At 51.3% G+C, this 15700-nt stretch overlaps 1 protein-coding gene and 1 long non-coding RNA gene across 2 annotated transcripts in view; one reads left to right on the top strand and one right to left on the bottom strand.

The window, feature by feature from the left end:
* WNK2 (WNK lysine deficient protein kinase 2) overlaps positions 1 to 3537 on the top strand; it is a 112707-nt gene extending 109170 nt beyond the window's left edge. Inside the window, exon 29 of the mRNA XM_054838145.1 lies at positions 2405 to 3537. Within this exon, the coding sequence (XP_054694120.1) occupies positions 2405 to 2512 (108 nt within the window). The 3' untranslated portion in view covers positions 2513 to 3537. The remainder of the gene's footprint in view (positions 1 to 2404) is intronic.
* Positions 3538 to 4286: 749 nt separating this feature from the next.
* LOC129211293 (uncharacterized) overlaps positions 4287 to 15700 on the bottom strand; it is a 39487-nt gene continuing 28073 nt past the window's right edge. The window contains exon 7 of the long non-coding RNA XR_008578812.1: positions 4287 to 15682. This is a non-coding gene — a long non-coding RNA (uncharacterized LOC129211293). The remainder of the gene's footprint in view (positions 15683 to 15700) is intronic.

Raw genomic sequence — 15700 nt, 5'->3', positions numbered from 1 at the left:
TTTTTTAGTGATAGTTGCAATGTACTATCAAGATTGCCACTATATATGCTTGGATCTATATTTGACTATAAAACTTCTCCCTCGACATAAATTCCACGTGAAAAGTTTAGAGGCTGCGTGATTCAAGTTTTCAGCCTGACGTGGAAAGCCTCATTAAGCTTGAGATTTTGCTTGGTAAGTGTAGAGAAGCTATGCACAGAAGACGACCTGCTATTTTGATAAAGTGTCTGTTAAAACAGTGCAGTTCTGGTGATGAGTTCTTGGTTTTTCAAAGTCTGGTGAGCAAGGGAAGCTTGGATTAATTTCTTTTGATGTAGTGCCACCGGATGGATTTACAGCGTACGTTTAGTGTGTTATTGTATTCGCACATTAACAAGGCAGAAGGAAAAGTTAGGGTGTTTTATTTCCCCTGGAGAGGAGCAGCTCCCCATACTTTGCCTTTCGTTACCGAGGCACCACGGAGTGCAGGTACGTTGCTCTTGAGGAGTTTCACGTGACAGGACGGGCGTGGGGAGAGCCTCCCGAGCCACCCTTCTGGGACTTCTTCGTCTCTGTCGTAGTTTTTCTGAGATATTTGGGGCTTTGACACGTTGTAAAAACCTAGGAAATTTAAGAAGAAATAACCAGCTGCCAATCCTTCTCAAACAGGCGTTCTTTAGGTCTGACATAAAACACCCTGAAAAAGTATTTACTTGTGTGTTGTAATTTTTTTAATTTGCAAATAAGGTAGAAACTTCCTCAGCACTCAGGTTTTGTTTATCAGGCTGGATAGACACTGTCTAATACCGTTCTCAGCGTTAGGCAGCAGCTGCAAGACGGGCCATCGCTGCCCCTTTCCCGCAGTTCTCCCCAGCACCGAGAAACTTCTGAGTATAACCGAGTCCACCGGTGTCTTCGGCGCTGTTGCCCTTTCGGTCTTTGATGGAAAGTTCAGATGGACTTCAGATGGAGAAGTGCGGAGGTCGTCCTTGGGGCGAGGGTGTGCATGAGGAGCCCGGCTCCTGGAGAGCGTGCTCTGCTTTTGGCTCGATGGCCGACCCGTGCTGTAACCAGGGGGCAGGCCGCTGCTGTCTTAAGGCTTTTCCCCGTTACCTGGAGATAATTCATTTTGTCATAGTTTGTTTTCCTGGATGAACTTGTGTGCCAAATGCTGGGTATCGATAGCGAGCGGATGTAGAGAACGGTGGTGGATTCAGGTAGATCAGCAGAACTGATGTTGATCAGAAGCTCGGGGAGGAATTACGATCACGACGTGATTTTACATCCTTTAAAAGCGATTCTTCCTACGAGCAGGCAGAGCAGGAAATACGGGAGGGAGAAAATTGGGACCGCGTTTAATAAAAGCCAAGCCTAACACATGGAGACCCACCAGGAGCTATGCCAAACACAGCCGATGTCTGTTCGCACAGCGCGCTTTTCCCCGACGTCCCTTGCCCTCCCTGCTGTTCTAAAAGACTCGCTGCATTTTCTTCTGAAAGCATCTAGCAAACTGTATGCTGTGTAAACCCCATGTACGCTTGCATTTCCAGTAACAGCGCGCATGTTTCCGTGCCGTAGCGTGAAGGGCTTTGGTGCATGTCACTGTGAGCGTGTCACCAGCACCGCCGATGCATACCGGTGGGGCACGTACCGCGGGGCGCGCGGTGGCACCCTGTATTGCTGTGGCTTCAGCCTGGTGCTGTGCTCTCGGCGCCGGCATCGCCTGTTGCTCTGGCGCGGTCCTTTCAAGCCCTCGGCATCTCTGTACCCCCTCGTGTCCGGCCAGCCATCTCGCCCCGCGGTCTGCGCAGGGAGGTGGAGGCTGATGGGCCCCAGCCCTGCCTCGCAGAGTACGGCATCCCTGCGTCCCGGGTGGGAGGAGGGCCCTAGGCTTGGCCCCGTTTCGGTCGCACAAGGGAGGCGAGCCGGGGCCGTGCTGCTGAGCCTGCAGGCGCAGCAGAGCCGGTGCCCACAACTTGCCGCAGCAGCCCCGCCATCCCTGCGGCAGCCGCCGGCCGGCACGCAGCGCCGCATCCCTCTCCCCTCCTTACGCAGCGACAGAGACCCGTAGGCCGAGACAAACGCCGGGCGCCTTTGCTGGCTTTCTCCGGTTCTGCCTCCTGGGAGACCAGCCCTTCCCGGCGGGAATCGGGACTCCGGGCTGAGTGACTCCGCGAGGAGCTTAGGTTCTGCCACCAACATAAATACGTTTACGCTTCTGAGCTTTCAGTACGACACGGGTGACGCGTTAACCGAGGATTCCGGTTTCTGTTTCCCTGCGGTACCCGCAATGTGCGCAGTGGCTGGCACGCTCTGGCAGAAGCATCTTCTGTGCGCTCCGGGTCCACGATCTCCCGTGGCCCTTTTGGGTTTTGTTTGGGTTTTCCTCTATGTGAAATCCATATATGGATATTTTTTTTTTTAGATTCTGAAAATGAGATCGTCAGCGACTGACACGTGGCCCCCTCAGCTACGGTGCCAAGCGCGAGGCCCCGCCGCGGCTAAGGAGGAGGAAGAGGAAGATGGGAAGTGATTTATCATGTGTGAGAAATTCTGTGCCGTTCTGGTCCATTCGACGCAATTTTGTAACTTCTTTCTAATCATTTTTTTATTTATAGTTGGAAATACAAAAATGTTATGCAAAAAAATAAAGGAGAATTATTTTGGGGGAAAAGGATTTGGTTCCAAATTGTTCCCTTCTGTTGTGAGCCAGGTTCCTGTGAGCAGCGGCTGGAGAAGAGGGAGGAGGAGGCGGCACTCCTTCAAATACTTTTTGTTTCGCTCAAGTAGTTGTAATTTAAGTAATTTTCCAAAAGATAAGCTAGGCACGCATATTCAGATTCTAGTACAAGGAAGATAAGTTCCAATTCCATTTAAATTTCTCACAGTTCTTTTGTAAAGATAATACTCTATTTTAAAATCCGCTTAAATCAAGTAAAGAAACCTACAGAGACTTCACCGGAGAGTAAGTTTGTACTTGTCACTTCCCTTTTTACCTCTTTCTTTTTCTTATAGACCGGCCGCATTTTCTTGCCAGAGTTAAATACAGTTCTCGAGTCACTTCTAATTTTAAACATAAGACTAAAATCCTTCGACAGACGAGTCGGTAATTGGAGCAATTTTTAAAGACTTTTAAAGTGCCTTCAACAAGCTAAAATTATGTAGTGGGAGATTTTCTTGATTCACTGCCGATGGGTTTCAGCTGTCTCCTGGGTTGAGGTGATGTACAAAGTAGTTTGCAGCAATAATCTCGTGAGTAATCGTTTGTTATAAAGGACTACTCAATTTTTTTTTTTTAGGAAGACAGGTTTTAGCACTGTTCCTAAGGAATGGGAAAGGGTGCTGCTCTCGCTGTTACGTTTGGGCCCCAAGCTCTTCCGACCCTCTGCTGCTGCGCTATGCAGCAGGGACTTCAGTTGCTCCCCCTTAGTTCCAGACCAGATGTTCCGACCTTCCGCTCTTGCGTTTGACACCAGAGAAACAGGATTTTCTATTTGCCCGTAAGCCTTTCGGTACCATCCTTTCTCGCAGCTGGAGCCTGGCGTATTGTTTCGTTGTTATCTGCCATGTCTGTCTCTTCCAAACCTCGGTTCTAAATAATAAATCTTATTTTGATGCCGTTGTTCCCTATTTCCTTTCCACCTCGGCTTCTCTTGCCCACCAGCGAGGGTGATGAGAGCGCAGGTGGATTTAGAGATATTGCTGAAGCTGGAGCCCTGAAGCCAAGAACCATTCAAACACTTTGCCAGTTCAGAGTTTCGAAGCCCCCGGGCCAATGTCTATCTGGGTTAACTTCGAGCTTCTCTGGCGTGTCCCCTGTCCTATCCCCGTCTCGGGAAACGGGACAGATCTCTGCGTGAGAGCAGGGGCTAGGTAAGTGGAAAAGGCTGTTGCTAAATTGTTGCTCGCCTTGGGCTTTTCTGCTTGGAGGAGGGACCAGATCCATTTCCCTTTTACCAGGTGGGAGATGTGGGGTCCAACTGAGTGCTGCACCTTTCATTTTCATTTTGGTTGCTGTCATCTTTCCCTTGGCTGTGAACACACCTCCCTCGCCCGCCGGTCCCGCACGCCGCCGGCGTTGCTGGCACGCTGGGTACGGGGTTCCTGCCGTGCCTCTCCAGGGATAGGTCGCTATTCCAGTGATCACAGCAGCAAAACGCTCTGCCCCCACCTGAGATTTTTATTCCCTAAAAGTTTAAAAGGCTACTTTCGCCAGGGAGATCCCTTGCTGGGTCTCCTGGGGTCTGGGTCGTCTTCAGCACGGGCAGCCTTCATCGGCTGTTCTGATGCCTGACCCTCTTCTCTCCTCCTGCAGACCCTTGGGCTCCTCCATGGCCCCAGGAAGCCAACAGGCCTCTCTCCACATAAGTAGTTTAAAAATAATCTATTAATGTTCAGATTAAATATAAGGATTAGTATCAGGATTGAAGATCAGGAGTGGAGATTGTGGCAAACCCTGACCGGTGGTTGCTCCTCTGCCAAGTCTGCCTAGCTTTAGATAATCTCTTCTGCAAAAGGCTGCTGCATTTTGGGGTACAGCCCACGTATTTACTCCTTGCATTGCAGTTTGAAAAAGCCCTAAGAGGTGCTAAGGGTCCTTGGGCTCCTCCGGTAGGAACCGCTGACCAGGATCCTCTGTGGAGGAAGAGCTGGGCTTTGGTGCTTTTCCTCCCTACCTGCTGTCTCCAGTTTCGCTCTCCTTGCAGAGCAATAGCAAATGTTCTCCTCTCGACGCGATGCCGAGCTAATGTTACGGTTTAGAATTTAATCAAAAATGTTTTCTGCTGGCCATAATGAAAAGCCCAGGCAGGTGAGTATGACCATGACAAGGTTTAACACAGCACGTAAGAGTGAAGAGTACGAAGACTTGAGCTTTAACTGCTCTGAAAGGCAATGCTCAGCCCCTGCTCCCATCAAGGTGCTGACACGTTTTCTCCCACAGAGGCCGGACATCCCTGTTCCAGGTTATACCTGCCCTGAGCTCCGCGGCTGTTGGGCAGCGCCCGGCGGGGACTGGGGATGGGACCCGTGGGTGGGCAGCCCCGCGCCAGCAAGCCCCTGGCCTTTCCGTGATGGAGCCCGTTGGGTTTGCTCCTTGGGCTGTTGGGGGGGAATTGCTTTCGGCTCCTTTTTTTGACGTGCACATTGACTTCTTTACTGAGGTGATGAGACGTACTAGCTGAGTCCGTCTTGTGCCTGCGGCTGGCTGGAACAGCAGTGCTGAGCTGGGGGCACCTGGAGCACCTCTCTTCGTTGCACCCATGAATATTTCAAGGCATCGGTAATGTCTCCAGCTCCATTTGCCTGCTCGGAGCCGCCGGCAGCCTCACCGTCTCTGCTGAACATCTCGTATGTATTTGCCATCCTAAAATGATTAACTATGTGCTGAAGCTATTGCGGCGTTCCTAGATGGTGTCACTTAAAACCTCACCTCGGAGCTCGCCCCTTGTAGTGCTGCCGTTGCCTTTGCTGCTTGGCCGGAGTTCACAGGAAGCCCAGGAGGGTCCCCGCCAACGCCGCGGCCTCTCGGGATGTCATCAACTAACGCTGAGCCCTGAAAAACATTCTCCCCTGCTACCTGTGAGTCTCTGCAGTTCTTACGGGCCTGTGCCACCTCCTGAAAAACCACCTCTTTTAAAAAAAATAAACCTTCCGGTTTGAGTGCTAGGTGCTGTGAAAGCAATCTGGCATGTTCAGTTTGACCGTGAGCATGGCCATAAGAATGGGACTCCTTGGTGTTGGCTGGTTATTCCAAAATTACTTTGCATATAAACCAAGCGTTTAAGGAAAAAATAACCAGTTTATTGCAATCTAGCTATTGACAGCGTAGATACAAGGTTGAGAGGGAGTTGTACAAGACTAAGATAGAAACCAACTTGTCTTTAGCTAAATTGTAGACCACTCCCAGAGGTTGTTGTCTTGATTTCTTCCATCCCCAAGACGTGGGTGCAAAGCAACTGGAGTCTTGGGATAATTGTCAATGAAGATTTTCTGGGTTATTGATATGGGGTATCTTTAGATATTCGGACTATCCTTGGGGATATCCTTGGGTAGGGTCTCGGCTTCAGGATTTTCTGTGATCTGTTAATCAGGGCGTAGTGCTCCAGGAAAGGCAGTTTGAGTTAGCAGCTACCCCTCAGGGTTCCACAACTGCCAGAGGAATAGCTAGTTAGTAAAGCCTTTGTGAGCGTACCAACGGGCAGCCCCGCTGCTGTACAACCTCAGTTACAAAGACGCTGAATGCGATGCTTTCCTAGCTCTTAGCTGAGACAAAATGATGGCTCCAACCACCCCCCCAACAGCCCAGCTTTGGGGGCTCCAACCCCCCCCGACAGCCCGGCTTTGGGGGCTGAATGGCTGGGGAACCGAGGCTTCCCCAAAACTAACCAGTCCAGGTACGGTCGGACGCCAACTTCTATGCTCTGACAGAGGAATCCAGAAGAACGCGGAGGTTGAGCTGTCAGATGCTGCTGAGATCTTCTCATAAAATGCAGAGTACCAAAATGATCCCCAGTATTTAGGGGAGACAGAGCGACTTGGACCGTAGCTTGTCTCCACTCGGATGTGCTGAGTGGTGCCCTCGTGTTTTGTGCACTTTTCTACAATGGACCGAGAACGAGAGTTTGGGAAACAGGCTGAAGGTTCTTAAACTTATTTCCGTGCTCTCGGGCTACTTCTGTCCATCAAAGCCCTACGTGTCCGGTCTGCCAGCACAACCCAAAGCCACGCGCAAGGGGGGGAGCTTGGGCATTGCTTAGGAAAGGGGGGGCTGTACGAGCTGGGGAGCAACCGGGGCAGCGACTGTTACAAACAGCATTTCAGTTTATGGAAGGATTCTGCTTTTTCCTCTTGTTATTATTGAAGCAATAAGTAAAAATGCTTGATGTAGTGGAACAGCTGTGCATTTTTCGGAAAGATGGACATTTTAATTTGACAAAAAATATTTTTGTGGCAATAAAAGGAAATAATTGCAAATGTTAGAGATGGAGCTTAGTTTCCTCCAACAGGGACTTGAAGGAGCGAAGTATTTTAGTAGCTACTGATTTGGGGTGGGGGGGGAAATTGAAAAGGTTTCAAATCCCCTCTTGATTTGTGCAGTTTCTGTGAGACTTAAGAGCATATTTAAATGGTTTATTTTCTGTCTTCAGTTTCTCAGTGCATTAGTGCTCCGAGCAGGAGAATTTCTGGAAGGGAGGAATAAATTTGGTGAGACGCTGATTTGATGCTGGGGGTTTATGAAGATGTTTGAGGCTGTTAGATGTTTAACAAGGATGCCAGGGGCTGTTAACATGGTCATGGAAATTGGGAGTCAGTTAAAAACATCAAACAGAGCAAAATAATTCTCAAATATTTGCTAATTGCATGTGAGCGCTCGGCCGGCCAAGGCTGCTGGATCTGCCGGTCGGCTGCTGGCAGCGGCAGATGTGGCGAGTGCTTTTGGGGAGAGGCGTGCACAGGGGCTTTGCAGCCTTAAACCTTACATTTGGGGGGTTACTTTAGAAGGTAACCTGGTTTTGTTGTCCTTTTTAAATCAAAGTGTGTATCGGTTTAAAAAAAAAAAAAACAACCAACCACAAATAGGAGCCAGTGAAGCTCAGCGTTGCTGCGCCTGCCTATTGGTGGCAGAATGAACCCGGATTTTTGTGTCCAATGCCATCTCGTAACGCTGGGGGGAGCGGGGACAGGAGGAGGTGGCAGGCGGCCGGGAGGACGACGCACTTCTCCCGACACGTCCGCCTTGTTCAGACAATCCCGGTGGTTTTGCTCTCGCCGGTGCGAAGTAACGACCAACCTAAAAATTACTGGCGGCATTGCGTTTGCTCTTGCAGCAGGATTCCAGGAATGTATTTCCATATATTTTTTTTCTGATGAATATTCATCGCTGAGATATGATGTATGAGAAAGATGGCAATTAGCAGTGCCCAAAGAAAAATATTTCTGTTTACTGACCAGTGAAGATAAGTAAAGGGACACACATCTTGTAGAGTTAAGCACTTGGAGACTTCTTCGTGTTCTTTCCTTCCGTTATTCTTTGCTGTTTTTTAACGTCTATTATTATAAAAGCAGACAAAATTGTTCAAATATTACCTGCCTGGATGGTTCCTCAATGGGAAAATGTGGTTGCTGGAAAAGCAAACCCCGAACACTCTATTCTGGTTTGAACTGACACTATTAACAGGTTTCCCATGCCCAGCTCCAGCTAAATTAGAAAGAACTCGGCGGTCCCACCGCCTGCCCCATGAGAAGCACCATCTCGGGGGTAAGCTTCGCTCTCCATCGCTTTTTTAGTAAGCTCTGGGGCACTTTTTAGTCACCTCCTTTGACCCAAGCGTCTGCGCTCGCAGGCTTGGGGCCCTGTTTCTATTGGGAAGATGAACCAATTACATGTCTTTCAGGCAGCGCTGCTTTTGCTTTCTTTCCCCTTTCTGGGTGAACCTTTTGCTGTGCCAAGTATCAGATGAGTTCAGGCTAAGATAATAAACGAGCATCGGCAGGAACGACGGGCCGCTGTGAAGGGGCAGCGCCGGGCAGGGTCCCAGCGAAGGGCGAGGAGCGGCGGGGGCAGGCTGAGATGGTGGTTGCCAGACAGAAAAGCATAAGCACCCCTTCTCCTTCCCCCCACACAGTCTTCTGCACGGGAGGAGCATCCGGGGGCTCCGCGAGCCGGGGCGCTGCTTGGAGCGGGCACGAGAGAAGAAAACGGGCTGGCGTGGGATGGGGGGAGCACACCGAAGCTGTGCCAAACTTTAATCCCACGGTTGCAAACTCATCTCAGGGCCTGTTTCTTATGAGGGCGTGAGCTGCAGGGAAGGGTTAGGAGCAAATGTGTAATTTTTTCGGTGTCCTTTTTAACCAGACCGAAGACAAAACCCTCAGCGCGCGCGCCGGAGAGCCGCGGCGAGGCTGGGCCAGGCAGGAGGCCGGGGGCCAGGCAGGCGCAGGCAGGGTGCAGGCAGGGAGGCAGGGGCAGCGCCGGCCTGCAAATATTCAGATCTATTTTTTAAGAAGTAACTGCATCACATCCTGGCTTTGCAAGATATTGCTGTTACCAGCAGTTAATGAAACAACACAGACACTTGCGAGAGGCCCAAAACCCTTTCCGAAATGCTTATTTTCACTAAAACCCGCGCGTTAAAGTAAAGCAAGGACCGCGGGAAGTGTTCTTCCGCGCACGCTGAATTTCTGATGGGCCCAAGTTGGCTCTTCTGTGGCAGCAGCCCTCCTCTCCCGTTCTTTGTCATGGTGATTCCGTAATGCTTTACTGTTGTCATGGTTGCAGGGTTACTACTAAAGCCAAGGCAACTGCGCAGCCCTTTTATTCTTAGTTTCAGTGTATAAACTAATTAAGTAAACTGAAAGCACCAGTCTATTCCCTGGGCCTTGTTTTTATAATACTCGGGATCAGATAGACTCGATTTCTGCAGTCCTCCTACATATCAAACCTGACTCTGTTTCGTGTCCTTGGATGAGTTTTGTATCTTAAGACCGGGCAAAGTTCATGAATCGTTTAATTGCCCAGAAACGTCCTCGCAAAATTGAAAAGGTCTCTGGAAAATCTCTTTTCAGCCGCTAAAATAAAGCTGGGAGCCAGCGTGATTCAGCCGAGCTGCATTCCTTATCGCTGCTTTAGTCGTGGCAGAAACCCAATCAAAATGTTTAGTTTCTGACTTCATGCTTTGCTGTCTTAAAAAAAAAAAAAAAAAAAAAAAAAAGGTGGCAAAAAGATGGGGGAGGATTTCTGCAAAGCTCCGCACGCCTCCCCCCGCCGCAGAAGCCCGGGAGCGCAGGAGGGATGGAGAGCCATAAACAGCGCGGTACCAGCTGCAGCCGGTGGACAAAATGTTCTCCTCGGCCGCGAGAAGGTCGGTTGCACAATGACATGGGAGCTCATTTTTTATTCAAAACTTAATATAAGCAGAGGCTCTATTTGTGAGCGACGAGAGGAACCCCATCGTTTTTGCGTGAGATGGGAGCGGTCGCGCTGGCATTTGCCTTTGTCGGGGAAGGGTTTAGAAGATTTAGTGTCCCCAATTGGTGTCCTGTTTACTGATCAGCTGCTGCTCTGCCCTTGGCAGCCGTCCTGCTCTGCTATGGACGAGGGGGAATTTGAGGAGAAATTGAAGCAAATTAAAAACCTATTTCCTCCTAAAATTAGCTGCGCCTTAGCGTTCCCTTGGTATCTCCCCAGGAAGACGCACTTGCTCTGGCATCCAGACCCGGGGAGCGCGGTACCGAGTGGGGTCAGCTCTTCGCCTTCCTGCCGCCGAGGGGAGCGAGGCCGCGGCGACGCTCCCTGCCTCCCGGTTAAGCTGGGCTGAGGGCGCAGGTGCTGATCAGCTCCTCTCAGAGTACACGGGGAGCTCCAGTTCCCCCCCTCACCCCACGCGGAGCAGTTGGCCGGCGGTGGGCCTCTGTCGTGCCGCCGCGGAGGGGAGCGGTGGGAGGGCGCTGGGGTCCCTGCCTGCCCCGCTGCGTCAGGTGTCCGTCCGCTCGCCCTCGCTGGCGTGGCGGGGATGGGGGTGGCAGCTGAAGGGGCTCCGATGCTGTGGGAGGGTGGTGGGCACGGGGCTCCTCGGGAGCTGCCCCTCGGTGACACCAGGGGACCGAGGGGCCTCCTGGGGACCCTTTAACTCCTGCCCTTTTTCACGCAAAATGAAAGCTCCACAGTTCTCGTACAAACTGGCCCCACAAAGAAGTTTCTCTGCTATGGGTGGTCCATCCCTCATCCCCCTCCTCCGGGGTGCGAGAGCAGCGGGACTCCGGCTGGGATGCCCAGGACTGGGGGATTCAGAGGCGACTTGCTGTGCCGTGGCTCCTGCTTACGGCTTCCAGCACTTCACATTGTTACCTGCGCGACCTATTACTCTGGGAGGACTTTTTTTTTTTTAATTATTCTTCACATATGGAAGAAAAAAAAAAGGGTCCCTCTAAGGAGAATGAGCCTAGGAGGGGTGGTGGATCGACAGTGACACTTCTTATTCTTCAACTTTTTTCACTAAAGCTCCAGCTCAGCGCCCAGTGCGCCGTCCCTGCAGCACCCCAGGGAGGTGAAGGGGGAGAGGGGCCCGGCCGCCCGCGGGTGCCAAGGCCGGGAGCCGCGTGCATTAGCAGCGCGCTGCGCAGAGGGTGTTTGGTTGTCTGCCAAATAAATAAGGAATCTTGGCACTTAAAGGGAAATAATTTGCAGTGACAACGGAGGGCTCCTTCCCTGTTAGCGCAGGGAGCCGTGCCGTCTGCTGACCCAGAGAAGGAAAATAGCTTTCTCCTGCGTCGTGCACATCACTTTGGGAGGCAGAGGTTTCTTCTGCAGGGACATCGCCGGGGGGTGACGGAGGAGCCCCTCTGCCACCACCACCGCGTCCGGCTGTGCGATGGCATCCCCTGCTCTCTGCCCCTTCCCCGGGCCCTCCCCGGCTGAGGCAGGCGCACGTGGCCTCGCCCCGCGGGTCACTGACGCCGCAGCTGGAAGCGCGGTGCGGTTGTTAACGTGAGCAACACGGCTGCTCCTGGGCACCAAGGGCAACGGGGGCCCGTCCTGCTGCCAGCGGGACGCGAGGTGTGTGGCTGCTGGCAGGGATGAGACGCGGCCATGGCCAACGCTGGGAGCTGCCGAGCACCGGTCAGACTGACGTCGGCTGCCGGAGCAGCGGGATTCCTGGGGAAGTGCCGTGCCCTGCGCTGCAGCGCGGCTGGGGGTGTCCACGTCACGGTGCCGTCCGCGTCGTGGTGCCGGGGCAGCTTTCCTGAAGGCCAAGGGCAGCAGCTGGAGCAGCACAACCGGATTCGCGGGTGTCAGACCCCCGTAACCGCGTGCATGTCGTCAGGCCTGGCCCGGTGCTACGCGGTCCGGAGCAGGCTGTGGTTGCCTGTGCCGGCAGGGAGCCACGAGCCACCGCCGGCCAGCTCAATCGCTGCACTGACAGTTCTTCATTTGACAGCTCTTAACGAAGGGCAGTTCAAAAGAGGCTTAATTAGGTGAGCGGTAAGAAAAATAACCATGTTTTCCACTTTTTTTTAATTTAGCAAAGCCGCGTTTCAGAGCCTGCAGCTCCCCTTGTACCCGGAAAGCGCTGTCTCATTCTGGAAACGCCGCCTTTTCCCTTCTTATTAGCAGAGAGATCGATTTCCTCACTTGCAGCAGGAGCCGGGCCGCAGGTGTAACGGTGAATCAGCTGCGTACGTGGGATTGCTTCCGCGTGCGTCCAGACGCTCTTTGCTGGGAGATGCTCTCCTAAAGGCAGTTCGTGACCTCCAGCCCCCAGCTGACTCCTGGTTCTTGGTAGCAATGAAAACAGGAAATATTTTATCTCTAAGGAGTGAAATTTTCAATGCTGCCTTTTGCTTTGAACATTAACTTAATTAAGGCAGCGTGATCCAGTCTAACTTCAGCTACCCAAAGTCAGTTTTGCGAAGTTCAGCACTGAGCTTTTTAAATTTACTAAATCTTAGAGGGAGCAAAGGGATTGCTTTTCCTTTCTTTAGGGGACAGCTAGAAACGTTTTTCAATACTACTAGTTTCAGCACGGTGATCTAAAAAGCAATTCTGTAATACAGAAAGGGAATTTCCTTTGAAGATATGTCAAGAGTTTTTGAATATTTTTGTTGTTATTCCTTAAGAGTTCAATATTTGGTTTTCCTTAAGTTGGAGTACTTACTTCTTCTGGAGGAGTCTATTTACATTGAATTTTGCAACTTTGCATGTTTAGAAGAAAGGTAACTCGATGGGCATTAACTTAAAAAATGTGACCTTCAGCTTCTCAGGAACTTTTTTAACCCCGTAATTTGTTATCGGTGCAAACCACCAGGTCCGGGTGCTTCTCAGAGCCCAGCCCACTGAACTGCATCGCACAACGGGAGGAGGGGAACTCGGAAGCAAAGCATCGCTCTGCCGTGGGCGTTACGGATCGGGCAGGTTCCGTAGAAATATTTCCTACAGACGGTGAAGTTCTGCACATCAAAGCAAATGCATTTTGGTGCAGAGGCAGCCTGTCCAGGATTATTTAAAGTTATTTGCCGAGCGCGTTCCCAGCACTGTTTTGCTCCGGCACCTCCCAGGTGGACGTCGCGGGGACAGGGCGAAGAGAAGGGCCGTTGCTGCAGATCCCGGGGCCGTGCCTTCGTGTCCGCAGCGGGAGTCACTCTTTGCCGCTCCACAAACATGCAGGAATAATTGCTTTGGTTGCTTTCTTAGCAAATATTTTTACTGTTAAACTTGCCAGAATACTTGTGGGGTGTCAACAATATGGAGGACCCAGATAGAACCCCAGCACGTATGGGTGGGAGATGTTCTCCAGCCCCTGCCTGGGGACTGTTAGGGTGCTCAACACATCAGCTGGAGCTCTCGCCTTTCCAGATGTCCCAGGTCTGTCATCGTACGGTACAGTACGGTACGTGCCTGAGACTTGGGACCGGGGGGAGAGGGAGGGCTGGAGGAGGGAACCACCCGGCGCAGGAGGCCGTGTCCTGCTCAGCAGAGCTTGAAACATGCAGGAATACGAAGTGATCCGTAGCGACATCTCCGTGAGATGGCTGGGTGTCCCTGAAGGAATAGCAAGAAGGCGGGAGGAGGACGGCGAGGCAGGGAGTGAAGGTAACAGCCTGCACAGGGAAGGCAGGGCGCAAACAGCAGTCAGCAAACACCACAAATTAACCAAAACCGATGGCAGTTCTCCCAAAGGCTCTGCTCTTTGCAAGTTGAATTCTGACATGATAAGCTTTTTTTTATAAAAGTAATAATCTTGTAGCAAAGAGGTAGAGATGGTTTTGCAGAGGGAGATTACAATTAGGACAATTAATAATTCTTTGCCACTGAGGGGACACTTACACAACGCACACCTAACGTTCAGATAAGGCTGAGCCAACCTCACGAACAAGGTGCTTTCCAAAAATGTGCTGCTGTCAGCAACGCTTTGCTCCTGTGCTGGAGATCCCCGATCATTTCAAAGCTGTTCTATGTATTTTTGAGGCTGCCAGTTGATCTCTGACCAGCCCAAGAGATCTTAGTGCAGGAAAACAACTTGGACTCCAAGCGTTACCAGGCTTGTCAAATACCAGCACTGTTGAACCCAACATCTTCCCTTCCCGGTGCACGTGGTCACCACGGTCCCGGTGCTCAGCAGGCCAGAAGAGCCTGGCCGGGAAGAGCATTGCAGCGGGTGATGGGGTTGCTTTGCCTGTGCTGCTCAGCAGAGGTGTCTGACGGTCCCTGCACGGACCTTTCTGGCTTGCTCGGCATCGCCAGCAGAGCCGTCAGCAATGAGAGCAGCACGGCCGAGCAAGACCGGAACTGGAAAAGGCAGCAGAGAGTGGTATCTTGACTCAATAAATGACGAGGACTTGTCCCCCAATACCTGGTAACTTTAACTGCAAACAAAAAATAAGCAACTTTTACATGAAACTGAGAATACTGTGGATTTGCAAACTTAGGACCTATTTTGGGTTAATCTACCAGACGAAGAGACACATTCATTCTTGTGCAGGAAGGATTTCCATGACCGATAAACATCAGTTTATCATTTTTAGCCCCACTAAACTAAGCGTGACAGAAGACAGCTATTTATAAATACCCTTGGGGTAAATACCAAGCAGGAAGAACTCCCTGAGTTAAAGGTTAATGTTAGCCTGGGATCAAATGGGTATCAATTAGTCATGAAGAAATGCAGACTGGAAATCAGAAGACAGTTAACAGTAACACGAGGAGCGGAATTCTGGAGCACCCTGTGATTGCAGAGGTGGTCTGAGAAGCTCGTGGAAGGACTGTGCAACTAAGTAGAAATTCCTGAAGACAGACAATAGCTTTTTTTGGTGAGTCCTCAGGGATTTGGTGGGCTCCTGTAGTTGCAAAGAGAAGGGATTGCTGCTTTCCCCCAGCTAGATTTCTTGTGTATGAGTCCTAGGGTTTCTGCTGGTTATCCGTGGGGATATAAAAAGAATTCCTGTTGGTATATCAGGTAATTTGTGGGGGTTTGGGTGGTTGTTTTTTCCCTCCCATCCTCTCAACCACTGAAGACTTGTCACAGCCAGAAACAGGATGTAGGTGAGATTTGCTAAGCAGCATTAAAATCTCGGGGGTCTGGCTGGTGTTCTCACAGTAAGGCTGCTCACAAGTTCAGGTTCGGATGGGAACTCCTCCCTCAGTCAAGGCAGCAGAGACTACTGAGAGCTGGCATCCTTGTCCTGTGCAGCAGGGGACGTGGTTCACCTCCTAAAGACCACCAGCAACTTTCTTTAAACAAATTTGCATCAGGAAGCGAGTATGCATCAGGAACCGATGCTACCGATGACTTCAAACTTTTCTTGGTGCATGTCACAGGCACGAGCTTGGTCTTCTGCTGCAGGCTACGGTGCCGTCACGCCTGCGGCACGTAAGCAGATATCCTTCGTACCGTTTTGCCCAAGACATCTATTGCCCAGTGGCGTCCAGATGGTGGGGCCTCAGCTCCGTAACCCCGGTCGCCCTTCCAGCCCTGGGTTCTTGCGTTACCCAAACACACAGCGGTACCCCACGGTCTGCACAGATCGCTTTACGGGTGTGTAAAATTATGATTTTTCTGAACTGTGGGATACCTCAGTGCACACCACGGGGTGCAGTCTGCACTCCCGCTCGTTGGCGCGGCACGGCAGCTTCACCTCTGTCAGGGGACTGCACCCTCTGTTTCTGACTAAACACACTGGGCACGGTGCATGGCCAAATGGAAAATACCTAGAAGATCCCAACAAA

Source organism: Grus americana, chromosome 11, assembly GCF_028858705.1.
Source record: "Grus americana isolate bGruAme1 chromosome 11, bGruAme1.mat, whole genome shotgun sequence".
In the NCBI taxonomy this organism is placed as follows: domain Eukaryota; kingdom Metazoa; phylum Chordata; class Aves; order Gruiformes; family Gruidae; genus Grus; species Grus americana.
Note: the sequence above shows the minus strand (reverse complement) of the source record. Positions and strands in the feature narration are given on the sequence as shown.